Here is a 24,457-nt window from a genome sequence, read left to right as displayed (position 1 = left end):
CGTAGCGGCGAGATCAAGGAGTGTCGCAACTCTATCTACGGCTCTGACTGAGATGTACTTGATAGGAGAAATGTGATTGGCTAACGCATATTTTTATTTATTTATTTATTTTTAATCTTACATGTGAAGTAATCTATGTTTTTAGTCATAAATGCCATTATTTTATCCAACAAATTTAAGTAAAATTGAATAAATATATATTTTTAAACAATGTATTTTCTCACAGTTCTACACATAAATGTGTAGACTAACTATTGGAGTTACTTTACACATGTCTGTGTAAAAAGGGGCCAGAAATGACACAAAGTGTGTTACAGACCGCAGGACACAGTAGCTGTGTAGAAAAAAATGACACATTACTTCTTAGAGTGTAATATAACTTAATGACAGTGATGTTTTCACTAGATGTTGTTTATTCTTTACACCAAAGTTAGATAATTACAGTGATCATTAGTAATTACAGTTGCAATCAGAAATATTCAGCACCCCTTCCCCACCTTGAAAGGTATTATGGTGATGTGTATAGAATTTAATAAAAATGTAGAACAGCAATTCTCAGTAAACATCAAAAAATGGTTATTGATACATACAAGCCTAATTTCTCTTGACAAATGTTCACTATTATTTAACCCTGAGCCTCAGTATGTGGTGGAACATATTTTGCCTGGATAATCAAGTAATTGTAGTGTGCTAACAAGCTTCTGACAAGTGTCTTGTGGAATCTTTACCCATTCTTCTTGTGCAAAAACCAGCTCATTGAGGTTTGATGGCTTTCCTGCAGCAACAGCTTTCTTTAAATCCCACTACATATTTTCTATGGGATTTAAATGAAGAGACTAAGAAGGTCACCCCAGGACCGATTCCCTAAGTTTCCAGTTTAACTTTGGTTGACTTGGAAGTGTGCTTGGATTGTCTTGCTAAAATGTTCAGTTGCCACAGAAGACATAACATTCATCCTCAAAATGCTTTGGTATTTCTGTAAATACATGATGCCAGTCACATGGTCAAGACTTCTAGTTTTTGTGACATATTCCTTTATCGCTGACCCTCCTACATGATTGACCGTGGGCATAGTATTCTTCTGGTCTTAAGCCTTGCCTTGCTTGTACCAGACAAACTGCTGATCCATGTGGTCAAACAGTTCCAATATTGTTTCATTACTCACAGAACATAGATATAACTGTGTCTCAGAGCTCTAAGGCCTGTGTAAAATTCTTTCTTATTTTAAAGAAAATAAGAATATTCTTTCTTAAAATTCTTTTCATATTTTAGTCTACCCTTCCTGTGCTTTGTGGTCAGGAGTGGTGTGTGCTGTGGAGTCTGGCCATGAAGTTCTTGATTGTAGTGTTATTATAGTTGCCACTGACACATTTACCCCAATTTGCCCACATTTACTGTAAATAAGATAAGATACAATAATCATTTATTAGTCCCACAGTAGGGAAAGTCTTTTGCAGGGTTTTCTTTGTGGTCCTGATGAGAATGTTAAGGGCTTTTCTCTCAGCTTTTGTGAGAGCTCCTTAGTTATGACTGTAATTGCAGCATACTTTGAACACATACAGTTAAGGTCAAAATTATTAGCCCCCTAGGAACTTTTTAATATTTCCCTAAAATACTGCCCAATGTTTGCAATATTCATAAAATTTCATATAGTAAATCATTCATCAATGATATTGCCCTATTTTGGTACACTTTAGAATGTAAAATAAATTTATTTATGAAAAATCTGGTGAAAACTGAGATGGTCAAAATTATTAGCCCCCATGTGATTTTGTGCTTTCAAAACAAATGAACTGGGTTTGAAACCACACCTGAGCAGTCAATTAGCACTGAACCTTATTTAAGTGACTCCAAGAAGCAGAGTTAGTATCATTTGACTGCTTGAATGAAAGGGATACTCTAGGGTTGCTCAATAATCTTTGTAAGAAGCAATATCATGCCAAAAAGCAAAGAAATCAGTGGACCTTCATCTTCAGGGGGAAGGATATACTGCCATTTCCAAGCGTTTCATGGTTTCTAGAACAGCTGTGCGTTGCATCATCGCAAAGCACAAAGAAACAAAGTCTGTTAAAAATAAACCTGGCCGTGGTCGAAAATGCAAGATTTCCAAAACTTTGCAGCGAATAATAATCAGAGATGTCAACAAGAATCCCCGGACCTCTGCAAAGATGATTGTTGCTCAGCTGGCTTCCTCTGGACTTGATGTTTCACGCAAGACTGTTGTGAGGGCTCTTTATCGTGGTGGACTTCGTGGTCATCGCATGATCTTGAACAATTTGCCAAGGAAGAATGGGCTAAAATCCCTCAGGAGACATGTGCCAACTTAGTTAAAAACTACCAGAAGAAGGTTGTTGTCAGTTTTGGATCAGAAAGGCTACACTATTGACTATTAGTTGTCAGAGTGCTACTAATTTTGACCATTGCTTTTTTTTGTTTCAGTTCAGCAAACCAATAAAAATGTTCATTTGAGTTTATGCAGATGTTGTCTTTGTTCTTGTGGACGCACACAAACTATAAACACTTAAGGTTATGGCCCATGTCATTGGAAGGATAGAGGTTTTATTTGATTTCATAAGGGGGGCTAATAATTTTGACCTTAACTGTAACACAACACAGCTGAAGCAAATTAAGGGTTGTTATAAAGTTCTCAATGCTTTATTCATGTTGTCACCCAAATGTAGGTCATACAGACTAGCAGTATGATTTGAGATCAGCCAAAATATGTAGGTATTGATTAATTGTGACTGGCTTTATTGACATTAAAATGGCTTTATTGACATTTCCTGCTACTCTAAAATCAAGCTATGCAGAAATGTTTTGAGTTATAAATCCTTATTTTCTTTGGGGGGGGAGGGTGTAAATATTTATGATTGCAACTGTATGACGGCTGAATTGCACCAGTCGTTTCTCGTTGCAGGGGTTTCTCATAGATTAGTAAATATTTAATTGCAGGTTGTCCCAAAGAGCTACTATAAAGACTGGTTTAAGTAAAGCATATTGCATTGCTGTTAGCTTAAGCTGTCACTCATGAAAAACACAGAAGTTTTAAAGTAAATTCAAAATCTGTGTTAATTAGGGATGGTCTGTTATTTAATATTTATTGCAAATCTGTTTTACTGTTTAGGAATCATTTGCAAGAGCAAAGAACTGGGTAAAAGAGCTCCAGAGGCAGGCCAGTCCAAACATTGTCATTGCTCTGTCTGGAAACAAGGCTGACCTTGCTAACAAGAGAGCAGTTGACTTCCAGGTAAGTCTGAAAAGCAAGCATTCAGATATTTGCTGTTCTAGCCCTTTTCTAAAACATATCACAATCACATTGGTAACTGCACAATAGTTTACATTAGTAAGCAAGCTTTACTTTCTTTCTTTCTTTCTTTCTTTCTTTCTTTCTTTCTTTCTTTCTTTCTTACGTCAGATAAAAAAAAAATTAAAGTAAATGTGGATCAGTGATGGTCTTTTACTGTTTAATTTAATGTCTAATCATTAACAGGTCATTTATTTCTGTAAATGTTTTTCTATGCACCCACAGTCCAGCCTAAACTGCACTGGAAATCAATGGCTTTTTAGCTCAGTATTAGGGCTCTTTACATATATCTTACACCAAACAGTGTTTGTTGTGCTGCTGTTACACATAGTTAGTTACCCATTCTGTACCAAATACATCACACCCATGCACAGACTAACAAACACTGGGCTCTTCTTAACATGGAAAAGAGAGAGATTCTTACAAATAGCCTTTAACATGTACAGAGGAACATGCTCTCTGTATTTCATCACCACTTACAGTATGTCAGCACTTCTACTAGACACTAGAAGTGGAAATCCCCATCCAGTTTCTTCTCTCAGACATGGCCAATTGTATTTTATGTGCACCTGGCCAGACATGTGGCACCATGAAACTCAAAAGCAGGTCTCCATGGTGTGGGAGATTAAAAAAAAAAAAAAAAAAAAGATTTTATTACAATTTAATTTGTGCAGTTCAACTGTGCAATTCATAGTCTGCATAAAAGCAAACGTACTATAATAAGACGTTCACCCAGAGGAACTCAGGTACTGACTATGAACTTGACGCTTTCGGTTCAGGTAGAGCTTTTTCTTACTAGGATGGTGCATTCCTAACCTTTTTGACAACAGATTGAGAATCTACACGTTAAGCAGTGTTTTTTGTGGATTTATCTGTATGGTATGGTGTTTTTCAGGAAGCTCAATCTTATGCAGATGATAACAGTTTGCTGTTCATGGAGACATCAGCCAAGACCTCTATGAATGTGAATGAGATTTTTATGGCTATTGGTAAGTGCTGTATATGTGTAATGTAGCACCTATTATTAACAGGCTGTAAACTTTCCAGGAGAAAGGGTTTAAATGTTTTGTATTTGTCATGTGGGATTACACTGTGATTCTTCATGACTTGATTTACACCAAAAACAACCGCCTCAAAAATGTGCAGGACAACGCCTATATTGTAACAGTGTGCATGTCTCAGTCAGGTATATAAAATTGTTGGACTGCTTTACTCATATCTGTTGATGCATGCTCAATAATCCAGGTACATAAATCCACAAAGTTGAATCAGTTCATCTGGACACAAGTTTGTTGTAGAGATACGTTTCGTCACTCAATCCGATTGACTTCTTCAGTCTGACTTCAGTCTGACTTCTAAGTCTGAAGTCTGAAGAAGTCATTCGGATTGAGTGACGAAACGTATCTCTACAACAAACTTGTGTCCAGATGAACTGATTCAACTTTGTGGATGCTTTACTCATAGTACACATGTTGAAGGTGGCAGATGTAGGCAGCATTAAGACCTTAGTGACTTTAAAAGGGACAAATCGTATGGACTGGGTGAAGTATGGTACCAAGACCATATACCACAGGACTTTTCAGATGATTTTTGGAGTCTGTGTCTTGGCATGTCAGACCTTTAACACAACTAACTTGACAAATTGCTGTTTAATGCCACAAACAATATTCCTCTGCTAAAGAGTACTAAGATGCCATCATAAAATGTTATACAATCATTCATACAATACATAAGAACAATGGTTAGATGAACCAAAAATTGAATTTTTTGGCAGTGCTTCAGCTTGTCATGTTTGGCGAACGACTGGTTGCCTGCATGATCTCAAGAACACTATTCACAAGTATGGAGGCAAGAACATCATAAATAACTGTGCTTAGAAATCATTGCACTTTGCTGAAGAAAGCTTACTGACATTCTTGGAGATATTAGAAAATAATTATTTTTTAAAAAATATTTTTAAGGTTGCAAGTCAATAATTTTTATGAGCTGCTCATTATTCACAATGCAGTCAATAAATTTGACTGCATGTGTAAAAGTATTTTCTGAACATTTTATTTATTGCAATTTGCTTCTCTCTTTTATTTCAGCTAAAAGGTTGCCTAAGGCTGAGCCCCAGGCTGCTGGACCCAACAGTGGACGCGGTCGGGGAGTGGACCTTACCGAGACAGCCCCGCCAACAAAGGCTGCCTGCTGCAGCAACTAATGCAAAACATCTCACCCAAACTCTGTTACAGCAGTGACTAATGAAAGGCCTTGTCCCTCCCCAAAACTCAGTTATGACAGTAACTAATGAAATGCCCAGCTTTGTTTCCCTTTAGTACTTGTTGGTCAACAATTACAAACGCTTTGTTCAGTCCTTTTGTTTTTTAACTACTTTATTTTCCGATGATTACGTCCTGTGTACATGTTACAATCTGCTTTCTGAAGTGCTCATCAGAAAAAAAATTTCAGTTAACTTTACGCAATGGGGCAATGCTTTGGCTAGAATCTACCGGTCTATTGTTTAAGACTCTAATCTGGAGATCTCAGACAAGATCTTTTTTTTTTCTGTTTTCATTTCCACCTTTTTTATTATCATTGTACTTTTGCAGAATAATGGATGCCCGTTTCACTACAAGGCCCAAACATATATCAAAGTTTTAACCTTCTCTAATGGCACAAGAGAGTGAGGGTGAGAATAAATTCCCCTTACTGATCCTTCTTGCAGCACATTTCTTTGTGGCCCTCCGCTGCTTCTACATGCCCCCAGTATCATTGTGCAATAGCTGACTGCCCATGTATTTTGACTGTACTGCCTGTAAATACACCAACAAAATATTCACACACATACACAAACACCCATCTGGCCTTAACAGTGATGATTCTGTCCCCACTCTCTGCCCCTATTCAGCCCTTACACTTCGGTCAGTTCTTTGTCAGGCACAGTTTGTGCCAGCCAGCTTGCATGTTTGAGCGTACATAGGGGTCTACACTGTTCAACTGCACTTGCAAGAATAAGGTGATTTGCACCCTTTTTATTAGCTTTTACACACATTCACATTTAAACAGTCATCTTTGATCAGGTTTTAACACACCCAGGTGTTTTTTTTTTATTTTATGCCTTGCACTAATTTTGTTTATGAATATATCTGATATATATATACAGGGTGGGCCATTAATATGGATACACCTAAATAAAATGGGAATGGTTGGTGATATTAACTTCCTGTTTGTGGCACATTAGTATATGGGAGGGGGAAAACTTTTCAAGATGGGTGGTGACCATGGTGGCCATTTTGAAGTCGGCCATTTTGGATCCAACTTTAGTTTTTTCAATGGGAAGAGGGTCATGTGACACATCAAACTTATTGAGAATTTCACAAGAAAAACAATGGTGTGCTTGGTTTTAACGTAACTTTATTCTTTCATGAGTTATTTACAAGCTTCTCTTTGTTTACAGCCATTGACATGTCGCAGAGGTTAACACGTGATGAGCGGATAGAAATTGTGTTGATGTCTGGTGAACGCAGTACCCGGGTCATTGCAGCAGATTTCAATGCAAGACACCCTACGAGACCACCCATCTCCCATGCTACAGTTAGCAAACTGCTTGCCAAGTTTCGTGAAACTGGTTCAGTGTTGGATTTGCCAAAATGTGGACGCATGAAAACTGTCACTAATGAAGAAACATCAGTGGCTGTCCTAGCTTCATTCAGCAAGAGCCCACAGCGTAGCACTCGCCGCATGTCACTGGAGAGTGGCATCAGTCGAACATCCCTTCGGCGGATATTAGCTACTCACAAATGGCACCCTTACAAACTCCAGCTGCTGCAGCATCTCAACGAGGATGACCCAGATCGGCGCACTGAATTTGCAGAATGGGCAAAACAAAAATTGGAACAGGACCCTCAGTTTACACAGAACATTTTGTTCAGTGATGAGGCAAACTTTTATGTGAATGGTGAAGTTAACAAACAAAACCACCGCTATTGGTCTGACACTAACCCACATTGGATAGATCCCTCCAAGACTGTTGGAACACAAAAATTGATGGTATGGTGTGGTATATGGGGTACAAAGATAGTGGGGCCATTCTTCATCATTGGAAACCTCAAGGCCACTGGATATTTGAAATTGCTACATGATGATGTGTTTCCCTCTTTATGCACTGAAGCTGGCACGTTCCCTGAGTTTTTCCAGCAAGATGGTGCACCACCACATCATGGGTGTCAGGTCCGAGCATTCCTAGATGAACAGTTTCCTGGAAAGTGGATTGGTCGTCGTGGGCCAGTTGAATGGCCCCCAAGGTCTCCCGATCTGACCCCCTTAGACTTTTATCTTTGGGGTCATCTGAAGGCAATTGTCTATGCTGTGAAGATACGAGATGTGCAGCACCTGAAACTACGGATACTGGAAGCCTGTGCTAGCATTTCTTCTGCGGTGTTGCTATCAGTGTGTGAAGAGTGGGAGAAGAGGGTTGCATTGACAATCCAACACAATGGGCAGCACTTTGAACACAAGTGGTCAGAAACTTGTAAATAACTCATGAAAGAATAAAGTTACGTTAAAAAAGCACACCATTGTTTTTCTTGTGAAATTCTCAATAAGTTTGATGTCACATGACCCTCTTCCCATTGAAAAAAACTAAAGTTGGATCCAAAATGGCCGACTTCAAAATGGCCACCATGGTCACCACCCATCTTGAAAAGTTTTCCCCCTCCCATATACTAATGTGCCATATAAATGGCCCACCCTGTGTATATATATATATATATATATATATATATATATATATATATATATATATACAATTTACTGTAAATAGGGTGTTGCAATGTAGTATACTTACTAATGCTTGTTAGGGAGTTGTCTAAATAATCATTAAAACTAAAATTGTACAGTAACCATAAACTGCTTTGGTAGGGGTTCAGACTTAATGTTTTTTTCTACATAATGGTTAATTATAATCAATGATGGTCTTATTATTGTATGTAGTGTTAATAACAAATAAGAAAAACAAACCTCTTGTTCTGTTGCTTGTCTTTAATTTTTGGAAGTCATTTTAATAGTTCTTGACAAGTCTGAGATGGTAACAATCACAGTAAGCCTTGCTTTGATTTTACAGGATGTCTGTAGGCAGCATAAATAGAATCGTTTACGTTAAAAGTAATTATTTTAAGACTTTTTAATGCTGGTTTTATTGTGATTTGATTTGTTTATAATGATTTAATTTTTTTATTGGTATTTTAATTGCAAAATAACATACAATACATAGAATACATACATACAGTGGGGTCAAAAAGTATTTAGTCAGTCACTGATTGTGCAAGTTCTCCTACTTAAAAAGATGAGAGAGGTCTGTAATTTTTATCATAGGTACACTTCAACTATGAGAGACAAAATGAGAAAACAAAATCCAGGAAATCACATTGTAGGATTTTTAAAGAATTTATTTGTAAATTATGGTGGAAAATAAGTATTTGGTCACCCACAAACAAGCAAGATTTCTGGCTCTCACACACCTGTAACTTCTTTAAGAAGCTCTTCTGTCCTCCACTCGTTACCTGTATTAATGGCACCTGTTTGACCTCGTTATCTGTATAAAAGACACCTGTCCACAGCCTCAAACAGTCAGACTCCAAACTCAACCATGGCCAAGACAAAAGAGCTGTCGAAGGACACCAGGAAGAAAATTGTAGACCTGCACCAGGCTGGGAAGAGTGAATCTACAATAGGCAAGCAGGTTGGTGTGAATAAATCAACTGTGGGAGCAATTGTAAGAAAATGGAAGACATACAAGACCATTGATAATCTCCCTCGATCTGGGGCCCCACGCAAGATCTCATCCCGTGGGGTCAAAATGATCATGAGAACGGTGAGCAAAAATCCCAGAACTACACGGAGGGACCTGATGAATGACCTGCAGAGAGCTGGGACCAAAGTAACAAAGGCTACCATCAGTAACACACTACGTCGAGAGGGACTCAAATCCTGCAGTGCCAGGCGTGTCCCCCTGCTTAAGCCAGTACATGTCCAGGCCCGTCTGAAGTTTGCCAGAGAGCATATGGATGATCCAGAAGAGGATTGGGAGAATATTATGTGGTCAGATGAAACCAAAATGGAACTTTTTGGTAAAAACTCAACTCGTCGTGTTTGGAGGAAGAAGAATGCTGAAGAACACCATACCTACTGTGAAGCATAGGGGTGGAAACATCATGCTTTGGGGCTGTTTTTCTGCAAAGGGGACAGGACGACTGATCCGTGTTAAGTGTGTGAAGTCATGAGATTTTAAGCCAAAACCTCCTTCTATCAGTGAGAGCATTGAAGATGGAACGTGGCTGGGTCTTCCAGCATGACAATGATCCCAAACACACCACTCGGGCAACGAAGGAGTGGCTCCGTAAAAAGCATTTCAAGGTCCTGGAGTGGCCTAGCCAGTCTCCAGACCTCAACCCCATAGAAAATTTGTGGAGGGAGTTGAAAGTCCGTGTTGCCCAGCGACAGCCCCAAAACATCACTGCTCTAGAGGAGATCTGCATGGAGGAATGGGCCAAAATACCAGCTACAGTGTGTGCAAACCTGGTGAAGACTTACAGGAAACCTTTGACCTCTGTCATTGCCAACAAAGGTTATGTTACAAAGTATTGAGTTGAACTTTTGTTATTGACCAAATACTTATTTTCCACCATAATTTACAAATAAATTCTTTAAAAATCCTACAATGTGATTTCCTGGATTTTTTTTCCTCATTTTGTCTCTCATAGGTGAAGTGTACCTATGATGAAAATTACAGACCTCTCTCATCTTTCTAAGTAGGAGAACCTGCACAATCAGTGGCTGACTAAATACTTTTTGGCCCCACTGTACATATTTTAGTGTCTTAAGAAATTTTAAGTAAAAGTAGTCCATAAATGACTGCCATGTTTGAAAACCTTTGGTTGGATCCTCTGATTGAGTATTTCAGCATTTTTAGCTTTAATTACACCATCATCTGCCCCACCCACTGACTATGCATACAAGTATCACTGGATTATCATTGTGTGCTTAACCAACTTCAGTCTACTATACGGTGAATCCCGCTCCAGTCCTTTACAAGAGGGAAGTTGTCTGACTCTGAAGCTTTACTACTCTTTATCTTTTTAAATTCCCTGATCAATTTCAGCTCTTGTGATACTGTCATTAGAGATCTGTCTTATCTTATGGACCTACAGTTGGGCATCTCAAGACTCAAAGAACTGAGCCATTTGCATGCCCTCACACTTTTCAGTAGTGTAGAGGTCTTCAGAAATGTCATAAACTGGTTATTAATGTTTTTTTAAACAGTAGTTATTTTGTCTTGAGTGACATTCATAAGGCCAACTTCTTTAGACTTTCTTAACTAGTGTCATCGTATTTTACTGGCTCGTTCCACATGCTTATAAAATTACCACTGGTAAATTAAAGAGCTATCCTTCAACCATAATAAAACAACCATTATACCCCCACAGCATTTAGATTTGTCTGGAGTGAAAAATCTAGAAAAAAAACCCTCTATTAAGTCAAATGTGGTTTAAGTTAAGAATGCTATGTCTGTTCAAAGCTTTAAAAAATTTAAGAACACCTTATTACATTTTAGTGGATGGCAAAGCCCTTTAGTATTCCAATTAGTATTTCAAATTTACCCAGCCAGATCTACAAGTATTAGAGACAGCCATATTCTGGTATTCCGGAATTAAAAGTGCCGTAATATCAGCCTAGAGATAGATATCAGACTGGACATCGCATTGTCACAAAGCATTCTAAAGACTAACAATTCTGTGTAACATTGTGGAGTTGGAACATGGAAAAAAATACGAAACAAGACAAACTGTCCACAAAACCACACTGATGACCCCTTTCAAATGAGAGGCTGTACAAACTAGCAATTGCATGCTGTTACACAACATACCAAAGCTTACCTTGTGAGACTGAGCCCGACTGGAACTATACAAATACCAAAATAAAATGTTGCAGCTAAACATAAATTTAATCAATTATATAACATATTCTTTTAAATGTCCAATCTAGTACTTCCAATCCTCTTCAAATTTCCAACTATACACTAACAAAGCTCTGCCCTCCCAACATGAAAAATATCTGCTAATTTACTCAGTGTTTTGGGTTGACTCTGGAGTGGTCCAGACTGGGGTTTTAAACACATTTAAGTATTCCAGAGAATCAATTTAATTGTAATTCTATGAAAGCAGGGAGAAAAAAATGCTGAAAACTGTTGCACTATTCCAATTGGCGGCCTAAACATGTGCAAGTACCAAGTTAAAGAGATATCCTTCAACCGTAATTAAACAATCATTGAAGATACGCCCCAACACCTATCCCCCTCATGAACAAGAAAGGCTGTGTTCCAGCATTTAGCATTAAGTCTGGAGTGAAAAATCTAGACAAAGCTCTGCCCTCCCAATACGAAAAATGTAATATTTTTACCCTTTTACTGGTAACTAGAAAAATTAAAGCATCATTAAACGTAAGCCATCTTTAAACTGACCACACTTAAAGTTGTCATGGTGATGGTAGACGCTGGCGCATCTGGCTGCCGGTACCGTCATTGTATTTGATCGTATTTTATCATATTTTGTATTTTTATCGTATTCTTCTTTTCATTTTTATCTTTTTACACACTCATGTTATTACTACCGCTCCTGTTGCTCTATTTATTTTTCATCGGATAATCTCGGCGCCTGTTGGATACTAAAAGACAATGGTGTGTGTGTTGGATCGTTTTAAAAGATGCGGACGCTGGTACGTTTTCTTCACATCCTGAAACGGTCTGGATTACAATTTTACAGCTACGTGGTGAACGGTGGGTGAGTTTTCCTGCGATCGCTGACCAGCTGATGAAGTTCAACAATTACACTACTCCATCGTGTATTCTAGTCATCAAACAGCTTGGACTCCTTCGCCGGCCTCGTTATATTCACAGGGGCTCCCGGAGAAAGCTTGTCCCAGTGAGACTAAGGAACTGCTCGGATGGTAAAGTGGGGTTTTCTCGGCATGCGCCATATACTCCCAATGGCCAGAACTCCCGAGCAGTATCTCCGTGTAGTCTCGAATCGCGTTACACCTGGCTGGTACCTGTGGTTCCTGATCAGCCCGCTACACACCTCCAGCCACGGCAGAGACTCCGAGTCAGAAACAGAGGAGTTAATACTGTCAATCTCAGAGCACTGGAACACACACCGTTACTGCAGTCTCACTCTGTGTCAGTCCATATGGCACTGATAAATGCGCGCTCTGTCCATAATAAGACGTTTATTTTAAATGACTTTTTCACTTCTCACGGTTTGGACCTGTTATTTTTAACTGAGACATGGGCTATCGGCTAGCGACTCCGCCCCCTTCTTGGAACTATGCCCAATGGACTGCGGTTTCTTCAGTTTACCTCGGAATACGGGTAGAGGCGGAGGAGTTGCGGTGGTTTTTAAACAGTATCTGAGATGCCAAATGCTGAATATTCGCTTGTTAAATGTGACGTCACGCGTCATTTCCGGGGCCAAACGAACCTAATCGCAAACGCAAACAACTATGGCTAAACCTGTGAACCTTTTTATATATATATTGTAAGATCCATATTGCACTAATTGTAATGATCTATGTTTATTGTCATAAATATTTTCTCTTTGGTTAAAGAATACTTATTTGAGGTGACTTGGTAATTCAGCTATTGATGATTTTTCCTGGTAATCAGTGTATGCTGTTATTCATTAGTCCTCTTCGGTGGAGCCTGCGGGGGGCAGAATTGTACTGACTCTATATACCGACAATATTTATCAAATATACGGAAAGAAAGAGGACGTGGAGCAACAGATTTATGATCGTAGTTTTGTTTGTTATACGCCAATTGCGAACATAGTGAGTTTTTATAAGAAACTTGGATTAACGGATAAGTCAATGTAAGAAGAAAGTTAAAATAAATTCTGTTTGTGGAAAACTTAAGGAACTCGTGTTGCTGTCGTTGGAAATTGGATTTACAAACATTACCCGAGTCATAAATGTCTAGTCCTTCTCAATAGCGGTCTGGACGAGAAAAGGTCTTATTATATACATATATTATATATATATATTAGAAACATACATTAAGATACAAATAAGACAAGATGTGCAGTACACTAGTGCACTTCAGGTAATCTGAATATCATGAAAAGTTCATGTCATTAATTCATTTCATGTCACCTCATCAAGAGCGGTCATATTTTTAATTCATTACATGAAAACTGACATTTCTAACTCTTTGGTTTTACTTTTAATCAGTATAGCTTATAGCTTATATAGTAAAAATCCAGAATCTCACATTATTATATGAAATAAAAAAAAAAGCTTGAAACACGTGTAATGAATATACAATGACAGTTTACCTTTTTACATTGAATTATGAACAAAAATATTACTTCATGATATCTAATCGCAAGGAAAGCGGTAAAAAGACAGTTGGGTAGTTTTTTTTTTTCGACTCGGACCTGTTGAAGCGGTACGGCACACAGCACTGTGGCATATTGAAAATACGAGAGACTCAGCCAACTTGGACCCGGATGTGACGTTTCATAAGGTCGACACGTCACCACTTAACAAGCGGATTGGGACTTTTAAAAGTTTTGAAGCACTGGTTTTTAAATCTCACTCTGTTCCTCCATTACTCTGTGCAGTAGTATACAGACCTGCAAAACCAAACAGCGACTTCATTACTCAGTTTGCTGAATTTCTTGCTATGATTGTACCTATGTCTGACAGCATTCTGCTTCTTGGTGATTTTAATATTCATGTCTGCTGCCCTGACAAATATCAGGTGAATGATTTTAATCAACTACTGGACTCTTTTAGTTTTATTCAACATATTCATAAGCCCACCCATATGCAAGGTCACACACTTGATTTGGTGTTTTCATCTGGTTTTGATATTGACAAACTAGATATCGAGGAGGCTAGTTTCTCTGATCATATGCCAGTAGTCTTTACCTCAACTTTAACTGCGCATTTCCCTGCTCCTGTTTTAGGGCACTGGTCAAGGATTATCACTTCATCTACATCTAACGATTTTTCCAGAGCCTTTTCTGACATGTTAAAATTGCCCAACTATGGGCAGACTCATGCTAATGTGGATGAGTTAGTTACTTCTTTTAATTATAACTGTTCAACTGTTCTTGATTCTCTTGCCCCTATGAAATTTAAACACTTAAAACCAAAAGTTCAGCCCTGGTTAAATGCAGCCACACAGGAAATTAGACAGGCTTGTAGAAGAGCGGAACGGAAATAGAGAAAGGACAGATTGCAAGTAAGTTTGGATATTTTTAAAGGTTGCCTGGAAGACTATCAGCTAGCTGTTAAGTCCGCTAGAGAGGCATACTTTTCAAGCATCATTGCCAAAAATTACAACAGACCTGTACTGTTCAGTACAATAATTTATTTACTCAAATCATCACCCGAGGTTGGAAATGTTCCTTCTTCTAGAGTATGTGAAGAGTTTTTAAACTTTTTTGTGGAAAAACTGAAACAATTAGGTCTGGCATTACTTACTTGGGTATAGATTCTCCATTTCCACCGCCGTGCCCAGGTGTGTTTAAAAAGTTTGAGGCTGTTTCAATCTCCGAATTAACAGATTTGGTGCTGAAAACAAAGCCAACAACCTCCCCACTTGATGTGATGCCCCCACAGATATTTAGGGAGACATTTGATATATTAGGACCTTTTGTCCTGGATATCATTAATACTTCCCTAGCCACTGGTACTGTTCCAGCATGCTTTAAACATGCTGTAGTTACACCTCTGCTCAAAAAGCATACTCTTGATGCTACAGTGGTTAGTAACTATAGGCCGATTTCTAAATTACCATTCTTGGCTAAATTGCTGGAAAAGGTTGTATATTCTCAGCTTTTACCATTTTTGAGTAGAGATGGTATTTTTTAGATTTTTCAATCTGGCTTTAAGTCTATGCACAGCACTGAATCTGCTCTTCTGAAGGTGACAAATGACTTGCTACTTACTGTTGATGAGGGAAATTGTGCCATCCTCATTTTATTGGACCTTAGTTCTGCTTTTGATACTGTTGACCATGACATACTTGTTGGTCACCTGGAAAAGTGGGTGGGGTTACAGGGAGAGGCCCTGAATTGGTTCATATCTTATTTTAAGAATAGAACCTTTTCAGTGAATATTAGCAGCTATTTCTCTTCTTCTGCTAATGTCTCTTGTGGTGTTTCACAAGGGTCCATACTAGGGCCCCTCCTTTTTTCTCTCTATATGCTGCCATTAGGTCAAATAATTAGTAAGCACAATGTCAGCTTTCACCTGTATGCTGATGACATACAGCTTTATCTTCCCATTAGACCGAATGAAAATGGCTCGTTAACGTCTCTTAGCAGTTGTCTTGAGGACATAAGGAGGTGGATGGCTGACAATTTCCTTCAGCTGAATGAAAGCAAGTCAGAGGTTATCATTTTTGGGGGTCCTCATCACATCAATAGTGTCTCCAATAACCTTGGTTACTTGTCTACATGTGTCAAAACATCTGTGAGAAATCTTGGTGTTATCTTTGACTCTGACCTCAGATTTGATAAACAAATCAACTCTGTGGTAAGGAATAGCTTCTTCCAGCTCAGAAATATTGCGAAGATTAAGCCTTTTCTCTGCTATTCTGACCTGGAAAAAGTTATTCATGCATTCATTTCTGCAAGAATTGACTACTGTAATTCTCTGTATATTGGGATTAATCAGTCTGTGTTGCGGCGCTTACAGGTAGTCCAGAATGCAGCAGCAAGGTTACTGACTAATACCAAGAAAAGAAACCATATTACACCCGTCCTTGCCTCACTACATTGGCTGCCTGTTCAGCACAGGATTCATTTTAAAGTGCTTTTATTTGTTTTTAAAGCGCTTAATGGTCAAGCCCCGGCTTATCTCAGTGGTATGTTTTCTCCCGCAACCACACAGCGATCTTTGAGATCAGCCACTCAGAACTTGTTGACTGTTCCTAGGGCTCGTTTGAAGCTAAAAGGTGATCGTGCATTTTGCAGTTTATGCTCCGAGGCTATGGAACTCCTAATATTCAACAAGCACCTTCGGCCGCTGTTTTTTAAATCCCTCCTGAAAACATACCTTTATAAGCTGGCATTTGAACAGTGAGGAGCCGTGGTAATTTTAATTGTCTAGTCTATTTTTATCTGTTTTATTTTCTCTCTTACTCTGTATTTTTATTTGGTTTTTACTTTTTTAACATAATGTCTTATGTATTCTTGTTCAATGTACAGCACTTTGGTCAGCGTAAGTTGTTTTAAGAGTGCTTTATAAATAAAATTTACTTACTTACTTACTTACTTTATTGCCAGAACCTCACTAAGAGCATATTATGCTTTGTGTTTCAGTTTGTTCAAGGACTGTTTGGGATCCTTAGAACATTAACACGTTTAGCATCGTTATCCTTAGCTTTGCTGGGATAGCTAATAACCATTCAGGTCCCTAGCAGGCCCAACAGCTCTCCTCTTAGCAACCACCTGAATGTATGCAGATTTTATTACCATCTCCTTTGATGACAAAGGCTGTCAGTGGGTCCTCATTACCTGGCCTCCCATGCAGCGTACAGTGTGGCTGTGAGCTGAAGACCTGACAGCGATCACCCCTTCACTCACTTTTGGCTTTTGCGTTGTTTAATTTCTGCTCTAAGCTTGTTGACCCAATTCTAAAGGTTGGGGGATCGTGCCAAAATTGTTTTATGATAGGCGCCCAGGTGGCGCCCAGGATATTCCGCTTGCACACCACCGCCGCGTTTCTGGGCTCCCCGGTTCGGGACTCGGTGTTGCCACCGGTCGGCTGGGCGCCATCTAGCGAGCATGATTGGCAGTGCCTGCAGCAGATACTAATTGGCCACCGTATCTGCAGGGTGGGGGCCGGACTATGTGTGGGTGGGTGTGTCTTCATGCGCTGTGTAGGGACCCTTATTGGCGGAAGAGACGCCTGTGCGGAATTCATGGGCTAGAAGAGGAGGGCTGTGCACGTGTTGAAAGAGGCGTGTACAGCGACGTGCTTTCCTCGGATGCAATCTGGCATCTATCAGCAGCGGAAGACAAAATTGATGGGGAGAAAATGCATTAAAAAAAAAATTGTTTTATGGACTAATTCAAGTCTGCAGCTTGGCAAATAGCTTGGAGGATAGCATCCTGCTTGGGTCTCAAGTCTAGTTCAGCATTAGTATCTGGGTTAGCCCGGAGTTAGCACATGTGTCCAGCATTGTTCAAGAGCTTTTTGGTATTTCTTGATGGCGCCGCTCCATGCTGCCGCTTTGTGTTACTCTCACTTAATGCTGGCTCAAAAGACCATATCATTTCTGAGCATATAAAGCATATATTTACTGCCTAATTATTTCAACAGTAAAAAAAATCTGAAAAATCTCTGTTTAAACATATGGAACTAATATAGTCATTACTTTAAATTAATAGCATTTAAACTTTTTGGCAGGACCCCATACATGGTAAATTTCATAGTGTAAACTTCTGAACATGGTAAACATAAGCCTTTTTGCACAGTATTAAGTGACATTTGTAACTGTGACTCCGTATTGTAGTTATTTCAGTCACTGATGAATGATGTTCTTGATGCAGTGACGTCTGAGGGATCACAGATCATGGGTTCAGGTTAGGTTTGCGCCCTTTCCCTTTATGCACTGAAATTCCACCGGATTCCTTAAATTGTTTAATGATATTATGCAATCTAGAGAGAGAAAAATGCAATTCCCTTCCAATCTTTGAAGAACATCATTTTTAATCTCTTGGCTTTAATCTCTTCTTTGTTTTAAGGTATGGAGTCACATGTTTCCCCCCTGCCACATACAGTTGTGTTCAAAATAAGTCACTTGGATTGAGTGGTGAAACATACAGTATCTCTACAACAAACTTGTGTCCAGATGAACTGATTCAACTTGGTGGATTTGTATACCTGGATTATTGAGCATGCATCAACAAAGCCTGGGTGTTGTTCTTGACAGTCATCTTTCTTTCAAAGCACACATCAATAACATTACACGATCTGCCTACTTCCACTTAAGAAATATCAACCGCAGACGCCCGTTCCACAGTCAAACAAGTACTGTCATTCTCGTCCATGCACTGGTAACATCCCGAATTGACTACTGTAATTCAATCCTTTTCGGCTTACCTCATAAATCATTACAAAAACTCCAACTAGTCCAAAACTCTGCTGCACGGATTATCTCTAGGTCACCCTCAACTAGACACATCACTCCAGTTCTCAGAGAGCTTCATTGGCTCCCCGTAAATTATCGCATACACTTTAAGATCTTATTATTCACATTCAAAGCTCTACATGGTCTAACACCCTCTTACATCTCCGATTTACTCCAAGTTTACAATCCCACCCGCACTCTTAGGTCTTCCTCAGCCTTCCAGCTTTCTATTCCTTCTGTCCGCCTGTCGACTATAGGTGCGAGGGCTTTTAGCCACTCTGCCCCTTCTCTCTGGAACACCCTCCCAATCCATATCCATACTATCAATTGTTTCTCTATTTTTAAATCCCAACTTAAAACTCACCTCTTCAAGCTAGCCTACTACTAATCTTTCGAACTTGATTGGTACTACTATCCCAATATTTGTTTAACAGTGATTACATTTGACTGTTTAGAGATTGTATTGATTTTACTGTATTTATCTTTATTGATTTTTCTATTAGACTTTAATGGTTTATTGATATGTTACTTTCGTGCTTTTGTAAGGTGTCCTTGAGTGTTTTGAAAGGCGCCATAACGAAAATGGATTATTATTATTATTATTAAAGTTACCTGTGAGTACTGTAACAATTAGAAGACGCCTATGTGAAGCCAAGCTTTCGGCAAGAACCCCCCCACAAAGTCCCATTGTTGCAAAAACGACATGTGCTGAAGAATTTACAATTTGCCAAAAAACACATTGACTGGCCTAAGGAGAAATGGCTGATTTCCAATCACTGATGAAAGCAAGATTGTTCTTTTTGAGTCTAGGGGGGGGAACATTAATTCATGTTTTGGCCACAGACAGTTTGGCAGACATCCCACAAACACTGAATTCAAGCCACAGTACACTGTGAAGACAGTGAAGCATGGTGGCGCAAGCTTCATGATATGGGGATGTTTCTCAGACTATGGTGTCGGGCCTATTTATCGCATATGAGGATCATGGATCAGTTTGAATACATCTAAATACTTGAAGAGGTCATGTTGCCTCATGCCGAAGAGGAAATGCTCTTGAAATGGGTGTTTCAACAAGACAATGACCCCAAACACACCAGTAAGCGCACAACATCTTGGTTTCAGAGCAACAAGACTAATGTTATGGAGTGGCCAGCCCAATCTCTGGACCTTAATCCAATAGAAAACTTGTGGGGTGACATCAAAAATGCTGTTTCTGAGGCAAACCAAGAAATGCAGAGGAATTGTGGAATATAGTCCAATCATCCTGGGCTGAAATACCTGTTCACAGCTGCCAGAAGTTGGTTGACTCCATAAAATACAGCATGAAACATGTGAAGCAGTTCTCAGAAACAGTGGTTATACAACTAAATATTAGTTTAGTGATTCACAGGAAAGCTAAATATTCAAGCATTTTTCAGTTTATACAGTAAATGTTTGAGTTTTTAAAGAAAAATGCAGACACTGCTATTTTATTGAACAGCCTAATATTCCCTTTTCTTCACTTTCTGTAAAGTAATAACTAATTTGATCAAATTTAATTCATGTTTTGATTTGGAAGAGAATGTGCAGTGTTTTCAATGCATTTGTGTGTATGAAAAATAAGAATTTTGAGCTTTATTCACTTTTTTAAACACTGCTATTATTTTGAACACAACTATATAAACACCTGCTATAGCTATGAATATGGGGATCTAATATAATCATCACTTTATATCAATAGCAGTCAAATTCTTTGACAGGACCCCTGTACATGGTGTAAATCTCAAAATTTCAATAAAATACATTTGACTGGTTTATTCACAGTTTATGCATCTATGTTTTTGTTATTTAATATACAACCACAAATAAGAAAAAGTTGGGACAGTATGGAAAGTGCAATAAATGCAGTGTTTCTTACATTTAAATTTATTTGTATTTCATTGCAGACAGTATTAACCAAAAATATTTCATGTTTTGTCTGGTCATCTTTATTTCATTTGTTAATATACATCCATTCTTGCATTTTAGACCTGCAACACATTCCAAAAAAGTTTGGACACTGAAGCATCTACCACTCTGTTACGTTGTCATTGCTTTTCATTAACATGAAGTGTTTCAGGTGTTTTTATCCAATTCCTTCTGCAAACACGCCTTAAGGTGTGCAACAGCACAGGGTTGCCAGGGTCACATTTTTTGTTTAAAAATTCTCTGTACATTCTCTATTGGGCACAGGTCAGTACTGCAAGTAGGCCAGTCAGTAAGTAGGACAGAGAACTCGATGCCGCTTCTGGCCATGTAACTACTTGTATTACTACTAATTACTACTAATTAGTAAGTGGGTATTAGAGCTAGGCTAAAGCTTTACCCCCACAGATCTGCACTTCTATCTATTCTGCTGTCTAACATCCACTCATTGAAAAACAAAATGGAGTATTTAAGGCTGGAATTAACCACTTAACTTAAATTGTTGTGCCCTTATCACCAAGATGTGGCTAAATTCCACTGTTGCTGATGGCACCATTGGCATAATTTCATGTGGACTGGATCCACACTGTTAGTGGCAAATCTCAGGAAGATGTTGTTTTGTATTTACATCAACAACAATCTGTGCACCAACACTAAAATTGTCCTGAGCCACTGTTCGGGAGATATACTGTTCCTGACACTAGAATTTGACCATTCTACTTGCCAAGAAAATTCTCAGCCATTACAGCATCACAGCTGTTTACATCTCCCCCAGTGCTAACACAAAGATGCACTATCCACGCTGTACCAGTCTGTAAGCACAAAATGCCAACCCGGACTGTGTCTGCATAATCGATGGAAACTTCAATCAGGCCAACCTGAGGACAGTACTGCCGCATTACTACCAACATGTGGACTTTCCTACTAGGGAGGAAAACACACAAGACCAGGTTTACACAAACATCAAACAGGCATTCAGGGCAGCCCCTCCTATCCCAACTTGGAAATTCGACTCATCTCTTTATGCTTATTCCAGCATACAGGCCACTGCTAACCAAAAGCAAGCCCACTGTGAAGCAGATAAGAACCTGACTAGAGGTAGCACTTTCAGCACTCTGAGATTGTTTTGTATGCACAGCTTGGAAAGTGTTCAAAGAGGCTGCCACTGTCAATCCACACATCATGCTTGGGCAAGGACGGATTAAGGATAGTCTGGGCCCCTGGGCAAGGCATCCAGTCCATCACAGCCCCCCCTCCACCCAGCGATAAAAACACTGACTTCCTCAACACATCATTCAATCGGTTTGAGGAAAAGAAGATTACCACAATAACCAATGCTCTTCACAGTCTGGATGATGAAGTACTCTGTCTCAACCCAGCTGACATCCACATAAAGCTGCAGGTCCTGACAACATACCAGGATGAGTATTCAGTGAATGTATTGACCAACTGATTCAGATGCTGACAGACATCCATAACACCTCCCTGAGTTAAGTCATCGTTCGCCAGGGCTTCGAGGCCAAAGCCAAAGAAGAAGACACTCGGCTCATAATGAAGTGCTTTGAAAGACTGATCAAAGACCACATAACAGATCACAGACTTTAATCAACACTTGACCCACTCCAGTTTGCATACCAACCTAACCGCTCCACTGATAATGCCATATCAACAGCATCTCATCTGAGCCTGACACATCCAGAGAGTAGGAAAGGTTTTGCAAAATGCTCTATATAAAATGTAAAGACCCTCTACATTGATTTCAGCTCTGGCTTTACTACACCTATCCCCAGCAATGCCCACTAGGCATTGACACCCAACTGTGAAACTGGTTATTGGACTTCTCAACAGACAGACCCCAGATAGTATGAGTTGGAATAAACACCCCTAAAACATCAACATAAACACAGGAGTTCCCCAGAGCTATGTTCTATGCCCTCGGTTGTTTACCCTGATGACTCTTGACTGTTGTGCCAATTAGAACTTGAACTACATCATTAAGTTTGCGGACAACACAGGAGTGGTGGAACAACTCGTTGTCTGTTGTGAGAATAACATCCTGTCACTAAATGTCAACAAGCAAATTACTGTCGACTTCAGGAGGAAGCACATGGTACATACTCTATTAACAATCCATAGAAACGCTGTGGAGTCAGTAAGAAGCACCATGTTTCTGGGGGAGCACATCACAGATGACCTGACATTGACTACATACACTACCTCCCTTGTCAAACATCCCCCTTACTGTCCTTACAATTTTCTACAGAGGTGCTATAAAAAACATCCTGACGAGCAGCCTCAGACCAGAAGAGTGGTAAGGATGGCAGCAAAAATCATCAGAACCCCACCCCTGTCTATACCTGTAACACTGCCTGAGCAGAACCACCAAGATAGTCTGAAATTTTTTGGTATTTTTTGCAATACTTCAATGTTCTCATAACTTGAGCAATCTATTACTATTCAACACTATCGAGATTACATTTCCTGCTACACAGTGCAATACCCTGACTGTAAACAATATTTTCTAAGGCTATATTTTTATATATTTTCCTGTATGCATATTTTTATGTTTGTCTATGTTGTCTAGTTTGACTACCTGTTATCTTACAGACACTTGCCTTTAAGTTATATTGGCACATCAGAGCCTGGGGAATCTTGTTCAGCTGGGCACTCCTTGTTGTTCACTTTGACTTGACCTTGATTTTTTCACTTCAGATTTACATACAATCATTTGACTTTTTGGCATTTGATATTTTGTACTAAATATCTAAATACCCCCAATATACTGATGTAACAAGTGGAAGCAAGTGATGGGAAAAAGTATTGACTCTATATTACAAATCAAATCAAGATCTAGATATTGATAATTATCTGCAAATAGTATGTACACAAATAATTGACATTGGTGAGAAAAAACATTAGAACCACCAGGCTTATAAGCTGTCAAAACAAATTTGGACCAAGATATGGACTGTACAATATATCTGAAGAAGTTTTGTTGTTTTTGGTTCCAGGACATTACCAGTTGGTCCTTCAACTTCTGTCTGCTGCGAGGTGGATCATCCTACAGTACATCCTAATGCCCATTTTTCTGCAGATAAACATTGCCTGGCCATCCACATGATCTTGAAAAAAAACAGGATTTGTTGGACCATTCAATCTTCTTCCATTGCTCTAATGTTCCAAAGTCTGTGTGCCCAGGAGTTAACATACAGTGGGGCCAAAAAGTATTTAGTCAGCCACTGATTGTGCAAGTTCTCCTACTTAGAAAGATGAGAGAGGTCTGTAATTTTCATCATAGGTACACTTCAACTATGAGAGACAAAATGAGAAAAAAAAATCCAGGAAATCACATTGTAGGATTTTTAAAGAATGTATTTGTAAATTATGGTGGAAAATAAGTATTTGGTCAATAACAAAAGTTCAACTCAATACTTTGTAACATAACCTTTGTTGGCAATGACAGAGGTCAAACGTTTCCTGTAAGTCTTCACCAGGTTTGCACACACTGTAGCTGGTATTTTGGCCCATTCCTCCATGCAGATCTCCTCTAGAGCAGTGATGTTTTGGGGCTGTTGCTGGGCAACATGGACTTTCAACTCCCTCCACAAATTTTCTATGGGGTTGAGGTTTGGAGACTGGCTAGGCCACTCCAGGACCTTGAAATGCTTTTTATGGAGCCACTCCTTCGTTGCCCGAGTGGTGTGTTTGGGATCATTGTCATGCTGGAAGACCCAGCCACGTTCCATCTTCAATGCTCTCACTGATGGAAGGAGGTTTTGGCTTAAAATCTCACGATACATGGCCCCGTTCATTCTTCCCTTAACACGGATCAGTCGTCCTGTCCCCTTTGCAGAAAAACAGCCCCAAAGCATGATGTTTCCACCCCCATGCTTCACAGTAGATATGGTGTTCTTGGGATGCAACTCAGCATTCTTCTTCCTCCAAACACTACGAGTTGAGTTTTTACCAAAAAGTTCCATTTTGGTTTCATCTGACCACATGATATTCTCCCAATCCTCTTCTGGATC

The 24,457-nt window shown here is 39.2% G+C and overlaps 2 protein-coding genes across 2 annotated transcripts in view; both read left to right on the top strand.

Moving 5' to 3' along the window:
• Window positions 1-6,557, top strand: part of rab5aa (RAB5A, member RAS oncogene family, a) — a 29,013-nt gene extending 22,456 nt beyond the window's left edge. The window contains exons 4-6 of the mRNA XM_063011660.1: window positions 3,125-3,247; window positions 4,200-4,293; window positions 5,392-6,557. Coding sequence (XP_062867730.1) covers window positions 3,125-3,247; window positions 4,200-4,293; window positions 5,392-5,507 — 333 coding nt within the window. The 3' untranslated portion in view covers window positions 5,508-6,557. The remainder of the gene's footprint in view (window positions 1-3,124; window positions 3,248-4,199; window positions 4,294-5,391) is intronic.
• Window positions 6,558-11,955: 5,398 nt separating this feature from the next.
• kat2b (K(lysine) acetyltransferase 2B) overlaps window positions 11,956-24,457 on the top strand; it is a 44,234-nt gene continuing 31,732 nt past the window's right edge. Inside the window, exon 1 of the mRNA XM_063011649.1 lies at window positions 11,956-12,058. Within this exon, the coding sequence (XP_062867719.1) occupies window positions 12,047-12,058 (12 nt within the window). The 5' untranslated portion in view covers window positions 11,956-12,046. The remainder of the gene's footprint in view (window positions 12,059-24,457) is intronic.

Source organism: Trichomycterus rosablanca, chromosome 2 (assembly GCF_030014385.1).
Source record: "Trichomycterus rosablanca isolate fTriRos1 chromosome 2, fTriRos1.hap1, whole genome shotgun sequence".
Classification (NCBI taxonomy): Eukaryota; Metazoa; Chordata; class Actinopteri; order Siluriformes; family Trichomycteridae; genus Trichomycterus; species Trichomycterus rosablanca.
This window is presented reverse-complemented; position numbering and strand designations above follow the sequence as displayed.